The sequence below is a fragment of the Oncorhynchus keta genome, chromosome 14, assembly GCF_023373465.1.
Source record: "Oncorhynchus keta strain PuntledgeMale-10-30-2019 chromosome 14, Oket_V2, whole genome shotgun sequence".
Classification (NCBI taxonomy): domain Eukaryota; kingdom Metazoa; phylum Chordata; class Actinopteri; order Salmoniformes; family Salmonidae; genus Oncorhynchus; species Oncorhynchus keta.
In genome coordinates, this window is record NC_068434.1 from 51,292,286 (window position 1) to 51,317,080 (window position 24,795).

Consider the following 24,795-nt stretch of genomic DNA (forward strand, 5'->3'; position numbering starts at 1 on the left):
GAACATCCAGGTGCACTTTTGCAAACTTCAGACCAGTGGAAAGGTTGGATGAAAATTCCCAAAAATTATATTACTGTTCCTAGAAACATATCAAACAAAGTATAGAATCAATCTTTATGATGTTTTTAATCATAAATCTTAAATATTGTCCCAACCGGAGAATTCCTTTGTCTGTAGAAAAGCAATGGAACGCGAGCTAACTCTCTCATGACCGCGCGTCACGAGCGCGTGGCTCTCTGCCAGACCTCTGTCTCATTCAGCTCCCCTTCACAGTGGAAGCCTGAAACAACATTCTAAACACTGTTGACATCTAGTGGTAACCTTAGGTAGTGCAACAAGACCAATATCCCACTGTGTCTTCAATAGGGGCTGAGTTGAAAAACGACCAACATCAGATTTCCCACTTCCTGGTTGGATTTTTTTCTGACGTTTTTGCCTGCCATATGAGTTCTGTTATACTCACAGACATCATTCAAACAGTTTTAGAAACTTCCGAGTGTTTTCTATCCAATACTACTAATAATATGCATATATTAGCATCTGGGACTGAGTAACAGGCAGTTTACTCTGGTCACGCTTTTCATCCAAAAGTGACAATGCTGCCCCCTATCCCAATGAAGTTAAAGACAAACAGCGTGCTATTGTTGTGACTTAGATGAAGATCAGATCAAATTTGATTAACAATTTATGCAGAAATCCAGGTAATTCCAAAGGGTTCACATACTTTTTCTTGCCACTGTATAAAATAAGACCGCCTGCATATAAGGTCACCTTGTGAGTTATGTTGCCCCTTAATACTCTCCTCCGGCCGCAGGGCGACAGCAAGAGGCTCATTAGCCATATCAAATAGGAAAGGGGATAAACAGTCCCCCCCTGTGGAGAGGGAAGTAGCTGGAGGTAACACTGTTGGTGCGAACAGAAGCCACTGGGGACGAGTACAAAATCTTAATCCAGGAAAGGCATGACAGGCCAAACCCAAATCTCTCTAGTACTGTAAATAGATATTCCCACTCAACCCGATCAAAAGCCTTTTCAGCATCAAGAGAAATGACAACCTTTGGCTGTAGAGTTTTGTGGTTAGAATAACGATTAAATAGCCGGCGCATATTATAGAAAGATTGCCTCCCTGAGATAAATCCGGTTTGGTCAAAGTGAATTATTTTAGGCATCACTGTCTCTAAACGGCACGAGAGGACCTTAGTGAGAATTTTATAAATCGCAGCGCAAAAGGCTTAAAGCGGTATATTCCACAGTCTAGTGGATTCTTGTCTTTTTTAAGCAAAACCGAAAGAGGTCGCCTGGGTAAGTGTCTGGGGAAGATTCTGACTAGAAAGGATTTCATTGTACAATGAGCTGAGGATAGGGGATAATTTAGAGGAGAACGCTTTATAAAATTCAAGAGGGAAGCCATCAGGCCCAGGGGCTTCACCGCTCTGCATGGACTGGATTACCAGAGTAGCTTCATCATCACTTATTGAGGCATTCATGTTGGTTTGTTCATCTGAATTGAGACAGGGGATGTCCAGACGTCTAGAAATGCATGCATACGAGATGTGTCAGGAAGAGCCTCTGACGATGGAAGGGCAGAATAGATTTGCTTAAATTGATTGTTGATTTCTTTGGGATTGGTAGAAGTTAAATCAGCTGCAACAGATTTCAGATAACTTGCCAGCTTTCTCTCAGTGTTCATATAATTTTTGCCTCTACTTAAACAGAAGCCGCTCCGTTTGTTTGGTGGAAAGACTGTCAAATTCCGATTGGTGTAGCAGTCTCTCTTTGTAAAGTTCAGGAGTATAAGAGGCATATCTGTTGTCCACATCTAGAATGAGTTGAGAGGTTCGATAAGCGTTTGGTGCACTGTTTGTTGTCATACACTGTGTATGAAATAATTTGGCCCCTTAGATATGCTTTTAACGACTCCCACACAGTAGAGTGAGACGCGTCACAAGTGCAGTCGATCTGTAAAAAGACATTTGTTTCAGGCTTGTATTCTGAAAAATGAGGGAGTAAGACCAGTCTGAATGAATGGACCCTGACGTGTCACAGAGCTTTTTCATGCGCGCGACCGAGAGTGCCTTTCCTGTTTGCCTTTTATATTGAAGAGGTTACTGTCCGGTTGAAATATTATCGAATATTTAGGCTAAAAACAACCTGAGGAATGAATATAAACATCGCTTGACATGTTTATGAACTTTACGGATACAATTAGGATTTTTTTGTCTGCCTGTTTTGACTGTGTTTGACCCTGTGGATTACTGAACAAAACGCGAACAAAACTGAGGTTTTTGGATATAAAAAGAGACTTTATCGAACAAAAGGAACATTTATTGAGTAAATGAATGTCTTCTGAGTGCAACCATATGAAGATCAAAGGTAAGGGATTCATTTTATCTCAATTTCAGACTTGTGTAACTCTTCTAGTTGGCTGGTTACTGTTTGTAATGATTTGTCTGCTGGGCTGTGTTCTCAAATAATCGTATGGTATGCTTTCGCCGTAAAGCATTTTAAAATCTGATACCGTGGTTGGATTCACAAGAAGTTCATCTTTAAACCTATGTAAAATATGTTTTGTTTTTTGAATTTATATAATGAGTATTTCTGTATTTGAATTTGGCTCTCTGCAATCTCACTGGATGTTGGCCAGGTGGGACGATAGCGTCCCACATACCCAGGAGAGGTTAACAACTTATGTAGATCTTAGAACGTTTGGGTAGGCATAAGCAATATGGCAAAAATAATTCCATCTCACTTTTCAGAGGGTAAGTGGGATACAACCATAGTGTGCCTTATCCAATAGTTTCAGATTAACAGACCTGATTCAACTAATCAAAGGCTTGATGAGTTGAATATTAGTGCTACGGCAAACACCCCTTTGGGAAACATCACGCTTTGGGTTGTCCGTGGACCGGTCTACTTGGTATTGAATATGGTAGGGCCTCTACCTTACTGCTCTCCGGTCCCAGGCGTTGCACCTCCTGTATTGCCAGCTTGTTGGTCTCTCCCAGTAACAGCAGCTGTTTGTTCAACAAGTACATCTGCTGCTGGAGGTTCTCACTGTTGGTGAGCTGAACAGGGGAAGAGGAAGAGAGAAGCAAAGCTTTTTTGGGGAGCACAATACATTTTTGTTTTGTTTGTTCCAATACACTGACCAACAATGTTTTTTTATTTTGCTCGACAAGGCTATAACTACCTTCTTCTAGCTTTAAGACGCTATTCTCTCTGAGGAATAAGATAGAGAAATTAAATATGCTTAATAATGGCAATAGTTATGTGCTAGTAAGCTCACCTTGAGGGACAGTTGGGTGAGCTGGTGTCCAGTGTTGTATGCCTCATTATTGGCTTTCTGAAGCTCAGCCTCCAGCTCTCCCATGTTGCTTTGGCATTCTTGTAACTCACTCTGTAGACAAAATCAGAAGTCAGTACCTGGGAGTCATTTATAAAATGTTGCATACACACAAAATATGCCCAAAAACACGCATGCGTCAGTTCACGCAGAAGTTGTCATTCATAAAAACTGAAATTGACGTGAGAATGTGATTATCGTCACACAAAGTTTAGTTTCTAAACAGTTGAAGTGTTGCATTGCAAGAAGGCCAAAGTAGCCTTGTGCAGTTCATTCGGAAATTATTCAAACCCCTTGACTTTTTCTACATTATAAGGCTGTAACGTAAAGTTACAGCCTTATTAATCTACATACAATGCCCCATAATGACAAAGCAAAAACAGGTTTAGACATTTGTGCAAATGTTTATTTTTTAAAAATCATGAAATATCACATTTACATAAGTATTCAGACCCGTTACTCAGTACTTTGTTGAAGCACTTTTGGCAGCGATTACAGCCTTGCGACGCTACAAGCTTGGCATACCTGTATTTGGGGAGTTTCTACCCTTCGCCGCAGATCCTCTCAAGCCCAGTCAGGTTGTATTGGGAGCGTTGCTGCACAGCTACTCTCAGGTCTCTCCAGAGATGTTTGATCTGGTTCAAGCCCAGGCTCTGGCTTGGCCACTCAAGGACATATAGAGACATGTCCCGAAGCTACTCCTGTGTTGTCTTGGCTGTGTGCTTAGAGTCATTGCACTGTTGGTAGGTGAACCGTCGCCCCAGTCTAAGGTCCTGAACACTGTGGAGCAGGTTTTCATCAAGGATCAATCTGTACTTTGCTTTGTTCATCTTCCCCTCAAATCCTGACTAGTCTCCCAGTCCCTGCCGCTGAAAAACATCCCCACAGCATGATACTGCCACCACTATGCATCGCCGTATGTATGGTGCCAGGTTTCCTCCAGACACTTGGCATTCAGGCCAAAGAGTTCAATCTTGGTTTCCTGCGGAGTGCTGCAGAGATGGTTGTCCTTCTGGAAGGTGCTCGCATCTCTACAGAGGAACTCTGGAGCTCCGTCAAAGTGACCATCAGGTTCTTGGTCATCTTCATGACCAAGGCCCTTCTCCCCCGATTGCTCAGTTTGGCAGGGCGGTCAACTCTAGGAAGAGTCTTGGTGGTTCGAAACTTCATCCATTTTAAGAATGATGGAGGCCACTGTGTTCTTTGGGGACCTTCAATTTTTTGGTACCCTTCCCCAGATCTTTGCCTCGACAATCCTCTCGGAGCTTACTTTACTTTATCCTAGGATAGGATGAAGTAATCCTTCTCACCCCCTTAAAAGATTTAGATGCACTATTGTAAAGTGGCTGTTCCACTGGATGTCATAAGGTGAATGCATCAATTTGTAAGTCGCTCTGGATAAGAGCGTCTGCTAAATGACTTAAATGTAATGTAATGGAGCTCTACGGACAATGCCTTCAACTTCCTGGCTTGGTTTTGCTCTGACATGCACCGTCAACTGTGGGACATAATATAGACAGGTGTGTGCCTTTCCAAATCATGTCCAATCAATTGAATTTACCACAGGTGGACTCCAATATCTTTTTTTAAGTTTAATAAATTTGCAAAAGTTTCTAAAAACCTGTTTTCCCATTGTCATTATGGGTTAATGTGTGTAGATGAATGCAGAAAACAATTTCATACATTTTAGAATAAGGCTGTAACGTAACAAAATGTAGAGTAACGGGTCTGAATACTTTCCAAACACACTGCATGTCAAGCATAATTCAAACAAAAAGCCTTTTTTTTTAAATGCCCGTGAATACACTGGAAATAGAATGCACTAAAGTGACAGAAAAGAGCATCAACAGCGTGAAATTAGAAAGCAAGTCTACTTACCGCATCTACACAGAGCAATGTTACTAAAATGAGCGAATACAATGCCCGAATATACTGTGCATTGTTACGTCTGGAATTGACATGTTTAACTTCCAGTACCAATAACAGATATTTGAAAGCAATAATGTTATGCCTACCCTGTGCTGAATTTGATCCCAGGCATACAGTGCCTTCAGAAAGAAATTCACACCCCTTGACTCGTTCCACATTGTTGTTACAGCCTGAATTCAAATGATCAAATTGCTCTCACCCATCTAAGCACAATACCCCAGAATGTGAAAGTTGGTTGCTATACATTTTTTGCAAATGTATTGAAAATGAAATGCAGAAAATCTCATTTACCTAAAATATTCACACCCTGGACTCAAAACTTTGTATAAGCACCTTTGGCAGCGATTACAGCTGTGAGTCTCTGGGTAAGTCTAAGCGCTTTCCACAACCGGATTGTGCAACACTAACCAATTATTATTTTCAAAATTCTTCAAGCCCTGTCAAATTGATTGTTGATTATTGCTCAACAAAAACACTCAGGTCTTGCCATGAATTTTCAAATAGATTTAAGTCAAAACTAACTCGCCACTCAGGCCTTGTGTTTTAGGTTATTGTCCTGCTGAAAGTTGAACTCATCTCAGTGTCTGTAGAAAGCAGACTAAACCAGGTTATCATCTACAATTTTGGCCGTGCTTAGCTTGATTCAGTTTAATTTTATCCTGAAAAATTCCCCAGTCCTTAATTATAAGCATACCCATTACATGATGCAGCCACCACTATGCTTGAAAATACGTAAACTGGTACTCGGTATTGTGCTGTATTGGATTAGCCCCAAACAACACTTTGTATTAAGGGGAAAAAGTTAATTTCTTTGACACATTTTTGGTAGTATTACTTTAGTGCCTTGTTTCAAATATGATGCATATTTGGAATCTTTTTTTGTACAGGTTCTTTTTTTTTTACCCCTTTTTCGTGATTACGATCTTGTCTCATCGCTGCAACTCCCTAACGGGCTTGGGAGAGGTCAAGGTCGAGTCATGAGTCCTCCAAAACATGACCCGGCAAGCCGTACTGCTTAACCCAAAAGCCAGCTGCACCAATGTGTCGGAGGAAACACCGTTCAACTGGCGCCCGGCCAGCCACAAGGATTCGCTAGAGCGCAGTGAGCCAAGTAAAGCCCCCCTGGCCAAACCCTCCCCTAACATGGACGACATTGGGACAATTGCGCGCCGCCCTATGGGACTCCCGGTCACCCCAGGGTGTAGTGACGCCGCACAACTGCGAAGCATGGTCTTACACCACTGAGCCACTCAGGAAGCCAGGATTCCTTTTCACTGTCAATTAGGTTAGTATTGTGGAATAACTACAATGTTGTTGAACAATCATAAGTTCTCTCCTATTACAGCCATTAAACTCTAATTGTTTTAAAGTCACCATGTTTGGGCGGTATGCAAATTGGAGTGGGTCTAGGGTTTCTGGGATAATGGTGTTGATGTGAGCCCTGACCAGCCTTTCAAAGCTCTTCATGGCTACAGATGTGAGTGCTACGGGTCGGTAGTAATTTAGGCAGTTTACCTTAGTGTTCTTGGGCACAGGGGCTATGGAGGTCTGCTTGAAACATGTTGGTATTATAGACTCAGACAGGGAGAGGTTGAAAATATCAGTGAAGACACTTGCCAGTTGGTCAGCACATTCTCGGAGTACACGTCCTGGTAATCTGTATAGCCCTGCGGCCTTGTGAATGTTGACTTGCTTAAAGGTCTAACTCACATCGGCTGCAGAGAGCGTGATCACAGTCGTCCGGAACAGCTGGTGCTCTCATGCATGTTTCAGCGTTACTTGCCTCGAAGCAAATTTAGAAGTAATTTAGCTCATCTGGTAGGTTCGTGTCACTGGGCAGCTCATGAATGTGCTTCCCTTTGTAGTCAGTAATAGTTTACAAGCCCTGCCACATCCGACGAGCATTAGAGCCGGTGTAGTACGATTCGATCTTAGTCCTGTATTGACGCTTTGCCTGTTTGATGGTTCGTCAGAGGGCATAGCGGGATTTCCTACAAGCTTCCGGGTTAGAGTCTCGCTCCTTGAAAGCGGCAGCTCTACCCTTTAGCTCAGTGCAGATGTTGCCTGTAATCCATGGCTTCTGGTTGATGCATGTTAGGTTAACTGCATCTTTGAAGTGACTGGGTGTATTGATACACCATCCAAAGTGTAATCAATAATTTCACAATGTTCAAAGGGATGTTCAATGACTGGTAAATGGGTAAAAATAAAGATATGAAAATAGGTTCCCTTCTTTAGGAGGCATTAGAAAACCTCCCCGGTATTTGTGTTTTAAATTCCCTGCTCAAATGAGGGACCTTACAGATATGTGCGGTACAGAGATGAGGAAGTCATTCAAAAATCATGTTAAACAGTTACTGCACACAGCGAGTCCATGGAACTTATTCTGTGACTTGTTAAGGAAATGTTATTATGAACTTGCCATAACAAAAAGGGCTTATTGACACAAGACATTTCAGCCTTTCATTTTTAATTGATTAGTGAACATTTACAAAACATAATTCCACTTTTACATCATAGGCTATTGTGTGTAGGCCAGTGACCAAAAAACCCAAATTTAATCCATTAAAATGTAGGCATTAATACAACGTTACATTCAAAATAAAAAAAAATAATTGAACCTTTATTCAACTAGTTAAGTCGATCGATTTAGTTTCTTTGCATTTTAAAATAATTAGAAATAAGCATCTATTTTCTATTAATTATTTATTTCATTTCCATGATCATTGCAGAATAAATTCCTTACTCGCAAAATAGCCTATACGCCTACAACAGGTTAGGATAGGCTACCATTCGTCCCATCTCTCATTTAATTAAGCCTATTAGAAAGGCTATTATAATTTCTAGTTGTTGCTGTATGCATCTGAATGTGGAGTGAGATTTTACATACAGCCAAATTTAACAGGTGAACAGACAGTTGATCTTTATCATTGAAGTGTGTAGGCTACCACTCACTGTAAGTCGGTCTACTGTAGTTTGTTTTCCAAGTAGACAATGTTTCAGAATTTGCAGGCAGTGCAGCATATTTAGGTTTGGGAAAAAGTGAATGCAAAACATTATTGAATTCAAAAGATCTGTTCACTGGTCCACAACAATTTCAAGTTGTTTTTGTCTTTCAGAAACGGTCAAAACGGCAAATGTCACTGCAAAAGTAAACATTCTGCCAACACCTGCCATGGCCATTTCCTTTAGATACTGTTGTGGCCCATTTCCAATACCCCCATAGAAGTTATATACAGCAACTAAGGAAGTTATTGTCACCATAAAAGTTGAATGATGTGCGTTGACGCTGCCAGTTTTACGAAAGGTCTGATTTATAACGGGAAACATGCGTATGTATGGCGTGCGCCAAGTTAATAAATCTCAATACGTTTGTGCGTGCGCAGCCTTTTCAGAAATGGTGCACGTAGATATTTAGTGTAAAATGTATGCGTCGGTTATACATGAGGCTCCTGGACATCAGTAAATAAGTATACAGACCCCGTGCTGAAAAGACACTGGTTATAAGGCAGTTGATAGATAAAAGATAGGTTAAATGTATTACATTCACTCCTGTGTCAAAGTGGTACTGTGTACTATATGTGGTTATTCATGTGTGCTCACCTGCAGCTTCTGAGCCTTGGATAGATACAGGTCATGGCCCTGCTGTAGCTGTTGGAATTGACTGTGGAGGCAAGCCGTCTCAGTGTCTCCATCCTCCTTCAGGCGCCTGTAGCGCTGCTGCTCCTCCACCAGACTGGCCTGCAGAGACTGGATCTCTATGTCCTGCAGCTTCAGCTGGGCCTTCTGCAACCAAATAAAATCCCAACACACCTTAGAGTAAAAAATAAAATTCAAGAGATACAAAACAAGCAAGCCATACATTTAACAAAAATATATATCTATATATATATCTGTATGTCAACCACCGCTCCCACATCAACCGAAAGAACCTCATACTCGTGTTCATTAGGCACAAATATGAATCGCTCGTTTTCTTTTTTCCATTGCAAAACATTTTGCTACAGGGTGCACTAATGGATACGACCCTGGTAAACAACATGCATGCTTTAATTTCCAAAAATAAGTTATGTTCTATTCAGGATTCAATGGCTTCTGACTGGGCAGGGAGTGCAAGGTTTTTAATTAACCATTGAGTTGTTTTGCTCTTCCATGGCGGTGGCGTTGATGATGCGGCGGAGCAGACGGCGGTTGCGGATGGCGTGCTGCTCTCTCTTGTAGCGCTCGTACAGGAGTTGGTTGTGGAGCAGCAGCACCTGACTGCGCAGCGTGTGCAGCTCGTCCAGCGGCGTGGTGCCTTTCAAGAGGACACATGAGCAAAATGTTTGACTATTTAATATTATGTTTATTTTATTACCTTTTCAAACTCATTTTTTCAAGGACATGTTATTCATCTCAACAGAAAACTATATATTAGTACTGTGGTATCTAAAACGATTCAAATTATACTGAACAAAAATAAATGTAAATATATAACATTTCAAGAGCTTAAATAAAGTCTCAAATGTTCCATATACACAACTAGCTTATTTCTTTCAACTTTTGTGCAGAATTATTTGTACATTTTTATTTTTACATCTGAGTTTGTGAGCATTTCTCCTTTGACAAGATAATCCATCCACCTGACAGGTGCGGCATATCAAGAAGCTGCTTATCAGCATGATCATTACACAGGTGCACCTTGTGCTGGGGACAATAAAAGGCAATTTTGTCAAACACCACAATGCCACAGATGTCTCAAGTTGAGGGAGCGTGCAATTGGCATGCTGACTGCAGGAATGTCTACCAGAGCTGTTGCCAGATAATTAAATGCTAATTTCTCTACCATAAGCAGCTTCCAATGTCATTTTTGAGAATTTGGCAGTATGTGCAACAGGCCTCACAACTGCAGACCAAGTGTAATCACGCCAGATCAGGAACTCCACATCCGGCTTCTTCACCTCTGAGACCAGCCACCCGGACTGCTGATGAAACTGAGGAGTATTTCTACCTGTAATAAAGCCCTTTTTGTGGGGAAAAACACATTTTGATTGGCTGGGCCTGGCTCCCCAGTGGGTGGCCATGGGTGGACCTCCCAGGCCCACCCATGGCTGTGCCCCTGCCCAGTCAAATCCTAATTAATTTATTTCAATTGACTGATTTCTTTATATGAACGGTAACTCAGTAAAATTGTTGAATGTTGTGTTTATATTTTTGTTCAGTATAGATCAAAATGAAATGGTACTGTATATTGCATAGATTTTAAGCATTAACCTAAGCACTGCATGCATAGATTGTCTCAAAAGACGAACTTTTGACTTCATAGCAAAGGGCAAGAAGCAATGAGATGCAGAGGCTCTCAGATTCTGATCACATAGTAATCCAAATCCCATTGGATTGAATAGGTCAATCTAATTAATATTAGCCTGGAGAGTTTGGAGGACAGAAACAGAAGAACAGGTTGATCCACAGACACTCATGGCAGTTCCCCTAGGTACAGATCTATGATCAGCTTCCCTTCCCCCAATCCTAGCCTTAGTGGGTTAATAGCAAAACTGACCCAAGATCAGCGTTTAGGGTCAACTTCACCCTACTCCATATATTACAGCTGATATGTAGCTTTTCAAAGAAGATACAGGTAGGAACCTGATAGAAAAAAAAGACAAACCGACAAATAGAGTGATGATGCGGTAGGAAGGAGAGCGCAGACAGGAAAAAAAGGATAGTCTCATCCTCTCCCCCATCATAGCGTAGTGGCAATACATTTGGCAATACCTTTCGCTTTCATACTCTGTTGTTTACCTCCAAAGTGTGTCCAGTCAACTGACTTGTCTGGCATGGGCAATCTATAACAAGAACACACAGAGTACAGAGGAGTGTGAGGAAAGATAACGAAGGGTCAATAACAGACACCGACAGACATAGTACGGCACACCAAACAGCCAGGTGATGAGCACTTCATAACAATGCACAGATATACCGACTACCAGTGAATACATGAGAGCAATAACATGGATGGAGTACTAGTCTACGGAAGGAATTGGCTTGCCCGCCCAGACTTCCATAAAGGGGTCGTCGTCCATACGGACAGAGTAGCGAAACACACTCAGCCAGCCATGACCTCTCACCTCTTGAGCACTTTTTCATAGGCCTCGTTGCCGTGCTGAATGAGGCGATCCAGGACCTCCAGCGGGGACATTGCCGCCATCTCGTCCCCTTCCTCCTCCCCCTTGCTTGCGTTCCTCTCCCCCTCGTCGCCAGCGGCCCTCTGTGCCAGTGCCACCGAAGTCTTCCTCCCCACGAACAGAGAGGCAGCCCTGGGCAGGGCCAGCTCAAACAGAGGCTCGTAGACGGGGTTAACAGGGTCCCTGAAGATACTGGGGGAGGAGAACAGGCCATAATTTGCCAGACCGGAGCCCCCCTCCTCCTCGGCCCTGTAGGGGCTCTGAGAAGTGCTAAATCCGGTCAGCAGGTTGTCGATGGGGGTGAAGCACGGCCGGAAGGACCAGGGGAGCTGCTGATCTCCTCCCCCCGCCGAGCACTCGCTCTTGTCGGGTGTGGAGACCAGGCACGGGGCCTCCCTGTTTAGGCTCTGGTTGGAGGTGGTGAGTAGCATCTCCTTCTCCTGAGGCCCAGTCAGGGTCTCTGTAGTACTGTAGAAAGAGTAGTCTACCTTGTGCTTCTGCTCAGTCAACTTCAGGAGCTCCTCTGTGATGGCATCTGACCAGGGAGAAGAGCGTATGGAACAAATCAATGTTTTTCACACTGACTGAACACAAGTGATTTTCATGGGAAGATATGAATACCGTAGTAGGTTTGGGGGGGATTTAATGAGCCCTGGTGTGAAGTTTCTCTTTGGTACAGATCAAGGATTGGCTTCCCCTCCTGCAATCCTAACCACTAGTGAGGAAAATGGAACAACTGACCAAAGACCACTGGTATAGGGGCAACTTCACCCTATACCATTTAATGAATTGGGAAAAACCATTCACCCTCGTCATGTTCATTCTCCATCCTTTGAATGTCCAAATCCTGCTCTTTGATGAAGTCCGACAACTCTGTCAACGACATGGTCTTCACACTCTCACCAGCAGCACCTGACAAAGAGCATAGAGCGTGCTTAGTTCCAGACCTGGGTTCAAATAGTATTTGTTTCATTGAGCTTGCCTCAATGAAACTAATGGAATAGTAGCAAAAGTGCAAACCCCACCCATCTGGGTACTCTAGACAGGCTCAATCAAACAAAAAGTATTCCAAAGACAAGCAATACTATTTACATTTACATTTAAGTCATTTAGCAGACGCTCTACCCAGGTCCCGTCAACACCACCTCTATTAATGGTCTCGGATGATGCCTCTATTTACAGCAAAGGTCACGTAAAGCCCCCAAAAATTGGGGAGGAAAGGTACTTTGGCGATGTCAACAGAACTAACGAGTCATTTTAGGCAATAAATAGTAGTGATGGGGGGGGGAATCTATAGTTACATATCACAATATTATCTTGATAATAGACTTCAACTTAATATATAACATCAAATGTTTTGCTACTGTAGGTAGCATTAGCTAGTGATAGTCGGCTGTACCTGCACCAAAACTCCAGTATTCTAAATCCTATAGCTTATTCTACATCGTTTTAAATAGTGAGCCAACATGTTTTCAACATTTATTTCCGAGTGGAAAAAAATCATTTTCTCATGCTCATCTCTTTGCAGAAGACATATTGTGAGCCATATGTTTGGAAGAAATAAATCAAATTGTAATATTGAATCGCAATACCCATCGTATTGGAACCTAAGTATTGTGATAATATCGTATCATGAGGGACCTAGCAATTGCCAGCCATAATAAAATAGGCTAGAAAAATCTGGTCTAGTGAACGATCGCTCATAAGAAGAGGACATTTGTTCTTAACTCCTTACACTTGTGGGAATTGGCCTATATGGACAGGGATACATTGAAATATTTCTTACAGAAGAACTATGTAAAGTATATGCATAACAATTGTAGCAATTAAAAAAGGAACAGTTTGGAGATTGTTACAATTATTAGACTAAAGGTGAAGACAACAGTTCACTTTAAAAGACTGAATCCAAAAATTAAACTGTTGATTTTACGTGCATTTTACATTCTGTACTTTGACACATTTGTTGATAACGAAATCTGAAAATATTCTGGATACATTTGGTTTAAAAATTAAAATATGTTTAAAAAAATATTTTACCTTTATTTAACTAGGCAAATCAAATAAGAACGAATTCTTATTCCGGGAAAATGTGGGATAGGTTCAACAAAGAAATGACAAGGGTTTGAGTGAGAGGACTAACTGGTATGTCCAAATACCTCTCTAAAGTGTGCACATGTCATTTTAATGCACTTTTGTGACTCAAAAGAGTCTAACCATAAGGTGTTTTTTTGGAGCTCAACCTGGCTGTGCCATTGAGGAACTAGAGTAAGCACACTTGGATTTTTGTTTGGAACACAGCCCTGCATCCCCCACCTTTACACAGTAACTGTTGTTTACGCAATCCAAAAACGGTCCATAATAAATCGCAACCCGGGTCAGGTGGGCATAATTTGAAAACAGGTTCAATTGCCAACATAACTAGCTAAATTATAAAATACGATCTTACAGTGTTAGGCTTTCACAAGGCAATTCAGAGAAGCAGATCCTAATTTTGGTGAGCATAGAATAGAGTTATGAGTGCATTCAGATGCGTGGTCAATTGCACATTTTCTTCACAATAGGCTTTCTGTTCAGGAAATTGCAGGTTATAACACTGTCATCAAACATAGTGATCAAACATTGACACTGCATATTACAATGAGTTTTATGATATGAAAATGTGAAGTGCACATTTGGACTCACAGGTGTTTGGCTTCTTTGTATGACATCAAAACGGTATTTATTGTAATCCTCAGCATCTCATCTTTCAAAATACGTAATTTACAGTCTTTACCTCACTCAGACAACAAGAAATTAGCAAAAGTAGCCCAATTAGCAGGAGGGGTGCTCAAGTTCAGAACGACTGTCAGTCAAAACCCTTAAAGAGCTGTGAAGCGGAGATCCGACCAAAGCTCTGACATCATGTATGGCATGTTGCTGTACAGCCACTGCGTTCCAATTAAGGTCATTTATCAGTGTCCAAGCCTGCCATTTTCAACCCGAATATGGGTATGAGTGTTAAAGGCTAACATTGGCTCCATAAAAAAAACACTGAATAGTGACAGCGAAAGCTGCTTCTCTTTCGGAGATGAGCAAAGCTGCTGACCTTTACTGATGACCTCAGGGTTGCCCCTCTCTGCCTCTCCACTCGGTTTCTGCTTCAGCTGTCGGAACAGATATAAATTCAGCTGATGAAAAGTCTTACGGGTGGACCATTGGCTTCAAACACACAACCAGCGCACAAACAGCACTGGGTACAACCATAATCTAAATACAGTCAACACTGGCTGGAGCAAACAAACTCCCTTAGGCTGGGCACTCCTCTGCGGGTGGAGTGATTGCTTTGTTTGCATGACTTTTAGAGGGAGTTCAGTTTACCACTTCTGCTGAAGATGGCATTTCCAGCTCTGCTTGTGCTCAGTGTACACTCTGGCTCTGCAGATACTTTCCTTTCGTTGCTATGATCTGTACTAGCCAATTAAATAATTGAAGAGCATCTTCAGTAATTAACTACTACGAGTAGTGCTTAGGGGTTCTCGTACAAAGATTATGGTAGTAAGAATTGTGTGCTATAGTACACACCTGGTTGGTTGTGTTGGGGGGTGAACAAAGATGCTCAAACTCATTGGAGAGAGTCGGGGCAGGACTGAGACATTTACCACCTGCGATGAAACAAGAACACACAATTCTGAGTGAAAAGTCCATCAAAACACTCTCGTAGCACCGGAAAGTATACTAACTATAACGGTTCTTTGTTCTCCCATCTTTACTTTCACTAGATCTTCAAATGTTTTCCCCAGCTGGTATTTGACCAGCAAAAACTAAGGTAAAATAAAAAATGAACAAAAATGACCTGATGTGCTGGCAGTTTGGCTGGGGGCATGGGAGGCACTTTGAGATAGCTCTGGAACATTTGCAGGGGAGATACCCCTCGAGGTGGGAGGTGTGGTCATTCCACAATCCGAGCACGGACTCCACATCAACACTTTATTCCCAGCAGGGTCGACTTCACAGTGTTGGTTCTGGAAACATGTGCACAGGGGACAAGAGGGCCATGTGTGTCTCAAGAGAATTTACATGAATCACAATCAATGGGAATACAGAATAGAATACAATTGTGTAGAATAACTTAAATTTTTCAGTGGGAGCTTCAGTGTTATATACTTGATACACTAAACAAATATATAAATGCAACATGTAAAGTTTTGCTCCCATGTTTCATGAGCTGAAAAATAAATCCCAGAATTGGCCTTCCGGGTGGCGCAGTGGTTAAGGGCGCTGTACTGCAGCGCCAGCTGCGCCATCAGAGTCCCTGGGTTCGCGCCCAGGCACGGGAGGTCCGTGGGGCGACGCACAATTGGCCTAGTGTCGTCCGGGTTAGGGAGGGCTTGGTCGGTAGGGATGTCCTTGTCTCATCGCGCACCAGCGACTCCTGTGGCGGTCCGGGCGCAGTGTGCGCTAACCAAGTTTGCCAGGTGAACGGTGTACCCTCCGACACATTGGTGCGGCTGGCTTCCGGGTTGGATGCGCGCTGTGTTAAGAAGCAGTACGGCTGGTTGGGTTGTGTATCGGAGGACGCTCTCCCGAGCCCGTACGGGAGTTGTAGCGATGAGACAAGATAGTAGCTACTACAACAATTGGATACCACGAAATTGGGGAGAAAAAAGGGGTAAAATTCAACAAAAAATAATAAATAAATAAATAATACATTTTAAAAATCCCAGAATTGTTCCATATGCACAAAAAGCTTAATTCTCTTAAATGTTGTGGACAAATTTGTTTCCATCTCTGTTAGTGTGCATTTCTCATTTGTCAAGATAATCCACAGGTGTGGCATATCAAGAAGCTGATTAACAGAATGACCATTAAACAGGTTTACCTTGTGCTGGGGGCAATAAAAGGCCACTCCAAAATGTGCGATTTTGTCACACAACGGCACAGACGTCTCAAGTTGAGAGAACTTGCAATTGGCATGCTGACTGCAGGAATGTCCACCAGAGCGGTTACCAGATAATTCAATGTTAATTTCTCTACCATAAGTCATTTCAGAGAATTTGGCAGAACATTCAAAATGGCGTCACAACCACAGACCCAGAGTGCCCTATGGTGGCAGTTATGGTATTGTCAGGCATAAGCTACGGACGACGAACACAATTGCATTTTATCAATGGCAATTTAAATGCACAAAAATAACATGACGAGATCCTGAGAACCATCGTTCATCGGCCCATTTTTTTTAATGGTATCTGTGAACAACAGATGCATATCCATATTCAGAGTCAGGTGAAATCCATAGATTAGGCACTAATAAATGTATTTCAATTGACTGATTTCCTAATATGAACTGTAAATCTTTGAAATTGTTGCATTTATATTTTTGTTAAGTATAAATATAAACAAAGATTTCAGTGTAATCTCACTAATGGGGTGCTTTCGCTTGGAGAACAGTGACCTACCTGATGGAAAGAGGTGTGGGGACTGCAGAGGGAGGACTGGGTCCCTGGTAGCTGGGGTAAGGACAGGGAGAGAGGTGGTCGGCCAACCGATAGGGGGGTAGAGGCAGAGCTACCTGTGTGGGGAGGAGAAAAAAAACACGCAACTGGATCATTAATGTACACACAACCTGTAAATACAGGCACGCTGTTGAACAGCTCAAAGCCTCTTTCGACCCCCTGAAGTAACAGACACTGTGTGGTAGAAAAATACAAAAAAGGCAGGTTATAAGCAAATTAAATATTTAACCATTGTTTTTCTACCTGTGAATTACAGCAGTGGCTTAAGCGTGGCTGACAACTAAGTAACCAAGTGGTATTTGGCCCAACTGCTGTTCTAGCCTGTAACTGCATTACGTCATTACAGACGACGGAGTAGCCTGGTCCCAGGTAGGTTTGTGCCGTCATGTCAACTCAATGAGTGCCAAGGAGTTGACATGATGACACAAACAGACCTGGGACAAGGCTAAGGACATATTTTATTAGGATTGAGTTGTATCAACGTGAATGTGTCAGAGCTCTGACCGAAGCTGCTGAGGAAGTCGGTGTAGGGACTGGCAGTGTAGTCGAGACCGGACCGCAGGTGGGGGTGATGGTGGATCGTGATGCGGTCTGGCATACTGGAGTAACCCTCCTCGCAGGACGCCTCCTTGGGGTCCAGGGAGACTTTTGCACATTCAATCACAATGTCGTGGATCTCAAACCTCTTCCACCTGGGTTTGACAGGACCCCTTATTATTAGTGTAAACTTGGCTGTTGTCGAGTCATACCTTACAAGTCGAAAGAGTCTTTGGTTGCGTCAAATGGTACCCTATATAGTGCACTACTTTTGACCAGAGCCCTGGTCAACAATAGTGCACTATATAGTGAATAGGGTGCCATTTGGGAATCTTACTTTCTGAGTGCTTACCTGGAGGGGTCCAGCTCATAGTCGTTGGTTCCAGTGACCAATTCGGGATGTATCCGCACGTGCCCCAACATCGGCTAAGAAACGAACAAATTGGTGAGACGGATGACCACGAGACATCTCTTCACACAACATACATTTATGTAGTGTGCATAGATTCTAGGATGGGGTGAGTATGGCGTGTCCTGTTGTACTAACCTTCACTACTTCCTCAAAGGTGTCCACGTTCTCCTTCATACTGTAGTGGGAGCGCAGGTAGGAGACAAAGTTGCAGGGGTACATGCCATAGAGCCGGTGGAAAAGGGAGTACACACTGGCATGGAGGTGGATCAGATACACCCCGTGCACATGCCCTATGGCACACAGGGCGGGGAGTGGGGCGAGAACAGGGGTTAGGCAACATTTCACAATTCCAAGGAAATTACCAAATGAGATCCCAAGGAAATAGATCCTGTCCTGTAGCTAGATGAGCATGGATGCTCTAGTAGTTTAACTATTCAATAGTTTGGCTGTGACTACAATTCACCACACATTTAATGATGGGAAAATCTAATATCAGATAGTACACAGAGAGCTACTATCCCCTCATCCCAGTTCCTCCTTCCCATGGGGCAGGTTATGGGTTTGATCTTAGGATGTTCCTCCAACCTCTCCTCGACAACCTCCATTCATTTCGCTTATGTCATCTATCCCATTACTAACACAACTGTTTCAATAGGTCAAATAATCATCAAAGCCATGAATAGCTGAATCTAGTGATGGAATAGATCAAATAGGTGAAATGGTTGGTAGTCCCAGAGGCGTGATTTGCTGTGTCAAATTGCTGTGGTCTGATGGGCTACGCCCTCTAGTAATTGTATTTCTATGTGGGCAATACTGATCTATGTTAAACCACCTGGGTTTTTCAGACTCCAGGACGCCAGTCGGCCAAAGATGTCAAAGAAGTCGTATATGTGCTGCTTCCCTGCCTGGGGTATCACGGGTAGCAGTGTGATCAACACTAGGACTCCAGTTATCAGCACCACCACATCAGAGTCCGTCTAGATTTGGCAAAAAAGTGCAAACTCAATGGCTGTGTACCACATTGCATCCTATTCCCTATATCAGTGGAGGCTGCGGAGGGGAGGACGGCTCATAATAATGGCTGGAACGGAGCGAATGGAATGGTATCAAGCACATGGAAACCATGTGTTTGATGTATTAAATAACATTCCACTCATTCTGCTCCAGCCAATACCACGAGCCCGTCCTCCTCAATTAAGGTGCCACCAACCTCCCGTGCCCTATAAAGTGCACTACTTTTGACCAAGGCGCTAACTCATGTACCTTAAGGCATTTGAGTAAGGAGGTGAGCAGAGGGAAGCGGGTTATCTTGTGCATCCAGGGGGGTTGCTTGCGGATAACGTGCCCCAGGAGGGTAAGGGTGGGCAGCCGACAGGCTGGCTTGGCCATGTACTCGTTCAGCTTGTCCAGGAGGTGCTGTGGGACAACACAGACAAGTTAACATATCCAGTGCAAAGGTGTATTCACAATGAACTGGACGAAACAGAGGGACTAACCTAAAAGTATTTCTCCCGCTGGAAAACGTTTTGCTACAGTGAGCACTTAATGGCTGCTCATGGAATTCAACATGTCAACAATGGCTTCCGTGCGATATTGTCAATTAATAAATAATTCTGTTTAAGGTGTGGTGAAACAGCCATGATCCAATTGTTCAGAGCACAATGTTATGTTTTGAGATCCCTGTGGTAAACCACACTTTATCCAGAAGCCAGATTGATAGACTGGTTGCATTTCTGTTTGTGCTATCCTGCCAACTCATGCCAATGATAATAGGAGTCGGCAGGACAGCACACCGATCAATTGGTGCTCCGGGTGAAGATTCCCCTAAGTACAGATCAGGGATCACCTTCCCCGGAGAAAATGCTAAACTAACCCAAGATCAGAGCCTCTGGGCAACTTTACCCTACAGTGCTCACCTTGTCATGAGGCTCCCTGACAGAGCAGAGGATGAGTATAGCCTGTGGAGAGCTGGTCTCAAGGTAGTAATCCACAAGGCCATTGAGCAGCACAGATCCTCGCTCTGTTATTCAGAAGGGAAGAATCAACTAATCAATGTATGTAACATGTTGATGACTAGAGACAACCAGAGCCATGTATTTTATTTAATAGATAAATAAATACATGGCTATTATATCTCTCAATATATAGCTCTGGAGACAACATCAAGAACATAGAGAGGAGGAGATCCTGCCAATACATTAGATGTTAGTTTATTTGTTAATAATATAGGCCATTTAGCAGACCCTTTTATCCAAAGTGACAATCATGCGTGCATACTTTTTAAGTATGGGTGGGCCCGGGAATCGAACCCACTATCCTGGTGATGCAAGCACCATGCAGTACCAATTGAGCTACAGAGAACCCAGCCCTTGATCATGACTCTCAGTGTCTAATTACTCTTGTATAATGTAATGGAAAAGGCAGCTTCTGTATGGGGAGCTTTGTTAAGAGCCTCAATGCTCGGTCTGAATATTAACACGCATTGCTTGCTGCACGGTTTGGGAAGCATAATGACCGTATCTTTCATATCTGTGAGAAATAAGGTTAAATTGATACACACCTCTAAGCTGTCTGACAGAAATCACTATTTTAGTAGTTATTCAAAGTAAATAAGGCATACTTTTGACTGCTGAATACCAACTATCAATTAATAAAATAATTTTAATATAATAATATTAATAATATTTTCTTTAGACAAAACCAGTAGATAGTGATAGCACTGACATCATCCACGCATTCCTATGGAAAACTCCCAATGGCGCATGAAACCGGAAGTGACTGAATTTGTGCACCATATTGCTGAATTGGGCTGAATGGCATCCCTCTCCCATCCCCCAAAAAACGCAAGGGATCATGGTGAAAGTGGCCGTAACTATCAAAGGATCATGGTCGATGTAGTCATTTTCATCCTGCCTGAGCAAGTCAATCTGAATGTCGATGGCATGAGGGCGCAAGTGACCTCGTAGCCTGCCGGCATGTGATTGGTCTGTGTCAGCACATGGTCCTGTGTGATGTCAAATGTAACCATAATAGATCATTATTTAATGAATTATCTGGATTTGAAGCAAAAATATATATAACTCAGTGGGTATCGAAACTTCATAATAAACTAATTTATGAGCCCAAGATGGACATTAATTTCCATATGCTTTTTAAAACCTCTACAGGACCCCTTGTTGTAATTGTCATTATTACAAATAAATAAAAGAAATCGGCCGATTAATCGGCAGCGGCTTTTATGGGCCGCCAATAATCGGTATCGGTGTTGAAAAATCATAATCGGTCGACCTCTATTTCATACCAACCTTAACCTTGTGACCCATTCCATACATCTGTTTGTCAAGTAGACTGAAGGGGGTGTATCTTGGCTATAAAAGACCTTTGTACCTCTGGGCTCTCAATTAATAACCTAAGAGTGATTTGTTGACCAGCCATCATTATCGTAAAGCACTTAATCAATTCACTTTATCCGTGTGTTGTATTGACCCGCTCCCTTATTAATAAGTGAATAAAGATTTAGTTGATGTATGACTCTGACGTGTGTGATAAGTTTGTCTCCCATTTGATAGTAAAGAAATTAACCACCACACTTTGCACATATGTCATTTTAGGCATACCCAAACTGGGGGCTTTTTTTTTAGGTAGCGATACCTTGCGAAGCAACTGCTCTCTGTCCCTTCCTCCATTGTGCATTCTTCTGTCTCTTCTCGTAGCATGCGTAAAATAAACACACAGACCAGACAAGTAGGCTCACAATGGATTATGGTCATTGTAGCTAATTACCACATTTTTCTGCACTAAACTATGTAGAATATTGGCCTGTTGGAAACTACAACACCCTATTACACCACACAGTTTGGGCTTGATCTGATTTATCTCTAGAGAAACTATGCAATGTGCGCATTGTGGGCACAGAAAAACGAATTAAATGGAATTCAAATAAATTTAACTAATGTTAGTCAATTACTTGTATTATTGATTTTGTATTGTAGATATGTTATGGTAGAGTGGTGTGCAATAATGTGTTGTGTATTGTATTGTATGTAATTGGGTCCCAATAAGAGTAGGCAGCAGCTAATAGCGATTCAGAACAAAAACAGTTAAAACAGTTGTTTTAATTTTTTTTTTTTTAAATAACCAAAACTTAATTGCTCTGCGGTAAATGCGGCAGAATGTCACCTAGTTTGAGACCTACAGAAAACTATGCAAACATCTCCCTAGTAGCGTGTAGCAATCTCAGCCTGTTGTGGTTGAGTGGCTAGTAAGGAAGAGGGGGGAATAATGCTGAATTTTATATATATATATATATATGCCATTTAGCGGACGCTTTTATCCAAAGCGACTTACAGTCATGTGTGCATACATTCTACGTATGGGTGGTCCCGGGAATCGAACCCACTACCCTGGCGTTACAAGCGCCATGCTCTACCAACTGAGCTACAGAAGGATTTTGAGTACTGACCTGTGCCGAGGTGGTCATTGAGGACACTTTTGATCTGATCCAGTTCATGCAGATCGGACGACTCCAGGAGCGGGAGGAGGTCGCTCACATTCGACTGCTCCTTTGCCATGGTGCTGCTGGGATGCCTATGGAACTGTCCTCCCTCTCAAGGTAAAGCCTGCCAGCAACCTGCTGTGCTGTTGTAATGGGGTGGCCACTGCAGGCACTTTGGACAGAAAAGAAAATGTGGTCAAGCTAAAAAAAAATTGAATAATTCATACAGCTGTGCAGTTAGCTACACATCAATACTATTAATAGGAACTTACATCATATGACCATTTACTAGTTACTATCAATAATATTTATTATGCAAAGGCTGACATTTTATTTAATGTTCAACTACAACATAAAGGATGATCAGTGGTGCCTGCCTGGTGGAATTGAGCGCGTGTGTACAGTTCGTTATCTGTGAATCCTAGTTAGCTAGCTAGTTACAGTAGTTGGGAAGAGATGAGTAGCCGGCACAGTACTTGTGTCAACATATTTCAAAGTTATTACCATTGCAACATATTAAAGACATCATGCAATGAATCGAGAAGAAGTAGCTAATGAAGACAGCTGACGTTAATGCACAAACTTGATTGAACGCTGCCCCAAAATGTTAGCTATCTATAACCAGGCTAGCTAGCCATCCAGCTAGTTGGCTAGCTAACGTCAACTGTTACCATTGGCTAGTACCGTACTGACAAACTCGATTAGTTCATCAACTATTTTTTTAAATTCAAATATGTACCAGCAAAGTTCCAATTTTAGACTAAAATATTTGTCACTGCGAAAGTAAATGCATGGAATACATTTCAATACCTTCTACACTTGTTGTTCTCCACAGGGCGCAGCCATGTTGAGCAACCGAAAAGCCCCTCCCTCTCCTGAAATCTACGCAGCACTCAGGAAAAATTATCCACAGCTGTCAACTACAATCCGAGTCCGACTAAATTCTGACCTTCAAATCTGGCACGAAAGTTATAATACATACCATTCCTTTTTTTATTGGAACAATAACACTTTAAAATAATATAATTGTGCTCCGTTGACTATGGCGTTGTTGCAGGGGGACTGCCTTGTTGGTTGAGAGGCAAGTCGGACTTCTCGTGACTCATAGCAAGCCTGTCTGCGCAAGCGTCCTACGCACAAGGGCAAAGTGCTGTAGACCTATCCATTCCAGACCGTAGGCCTACCAACAGATTTCAATTCATATGCGGTACCACGACAAACAGTAACTGTAAACGGTGCTGCAGTATATCACTGTTGAATTGGCATTGCTCAGAAGTCGCACTTACATTGTGTTGCCTTGCAATGGTGAATTTGTGGAGGTACGTAAAAAAATATTGGAGTTGCCTAGGCCTGTATACTTAACCTGCTGATGTAAAGCCTTGGCATATTTGGGGAGCTGACAAGTATTCTGGTCTCAGGCAAGGTTACTCAACAAGCAAAGGTGTAGTCCATCGAACCAAAGCACCAGTTGAGCTCACAACGCTTGTTTTTTATATGGACATAACTCATGACTCGAGATAGCATAATTAATTTTTAAAAAATGTTTTATCCCCCCGGACTAGAGAGAGGCGAAGGTTGAGAACCATGCGTCCGAAACACGATCCTACCAAGCCGCACTGCATAACATGAAGAAAACTGCTGATGCACTTACCAAATTTCAAAATTGCACCTTGTATTTGAATAGTATATTCCAGGCCCACGATTCAAACTCTCAATAGTAGCCTATGGGCTCTATTTTAACCAAACAAACGCAATGTCAAATCTTAGCACTGGCTAAGATTTAGGTTTGGGGGTGTGTCGGATTTTTTTACAACCAGAATTATGCACGAAAAAAGGCTGCGGTAATGGAGCGTCAACGAGTCTCAAAAGGCTCCTTAATCTTCCCCCACAATTAATCAAATGGCCACCAGGACACTTTGTTTTTACACTGCTGCTACTCGCTGTTTATCTATGCATAGTCACTTTACCCCTACCTACATGTACAAATGACCTCGACTAACCTGTACCCCCACACATTGCCCCGGTACCCCCTGGATATAGCCTCATTATTTTGTGTAATTCTTATAACAACAAAAAATACTTCAGTTTTTAGTAAATATTTTCTTAACTGCTTTGTTGATTAAGGGCTTGTAAGTATTTCACAGTAAGGTGTGACAAATACAATTGGATTTTGATGAATTAACAATTGTAGGTGTGTGGAGGAGTGATTCCTCACTTGCCAATCAGAACGTGCTCCATGGCTAAATATGTGGTTGCTTCAAGATGTGTATTTATTGTATTTTATGTATTGTATTTTCATCAACTCTAATTATGTTAGTCAGTGATAGCTTAGTTTGTTAATTAGACTACAGAAACTAAGTAACTAAATGCAGACATATCCCATATTTGCTAAGAATGTTTAACATGTTTGCAGTCCACAATGT

General features: G+C 42.3%; 1 protein-coding gene across 10 annotated transcripts in view; it reads right to left on the reverse strand.

Annotated features, from left to right (window-relative positions):
* The window catches only part of tsc1a (TSC complex subunit 1a), a 34,028-nt gene extending 9,708 nt beyond the window's left edge, over nt 1–24,320 (reverse strand). Inside the window, exons 1-20 of one of the 10 annotated variants that reach the window (XM_035786391.2) lie at nt 23,355–23,489; nt 23,183–23,254; nt 22,340–22,544; nt 19,794–19,897; nt 19,141–19,293; nt 18,710–18,854; nt 18,013–18,167; nt 17,818–17,891; nt 17,433–17,638; nt 16,872–16,984; nt 15,269–15,437; nt 14,998–15,077; nt 14,522–14,579; nt 12,244–12,348; nt 11,380–11,971; nt 11,027–11,097; nt 9,403–9,569; nt 8,876–9,058; nt 3,287–3,397; nt 2,943–3,065 (exon numbers count right to left, since the gene is read on the reverse strand). In XM_035786391.2, the coding sequence (XP_035642284.1) occupies nt 2,943–3,065; nt 3,287–3,397; nt 8,876–9,058; nt 9,403–9,569; nt 11,027–11,097; nt 11,380–11,971; nt 12,244–12,348; nt 14,522–14,579; nt 14,998–15,077; nt 15,269–15,437; nt 16,872–16,984; nt 17,433–17,638; nt 17,818–17,891; nt 18,013–18,167; nt 18,710–18,854; nt 19,141–19,293; nt 19,794–19,897; nt 22,340–22,448 (2,718 nt within the window). In that variant the 5' untranslated portion in view covers nt 22,449–22,544; nt 23,183–23,254; nt 23,355–23,489. The other 9 variants (XM_035786393.2, XM_052462631.1, XM_035786392.2 and 6 more) reach the window with 9 other exon arrangements.
* Nucleotides 24,321–24,795: the final 475 nt, after the last annotated feature.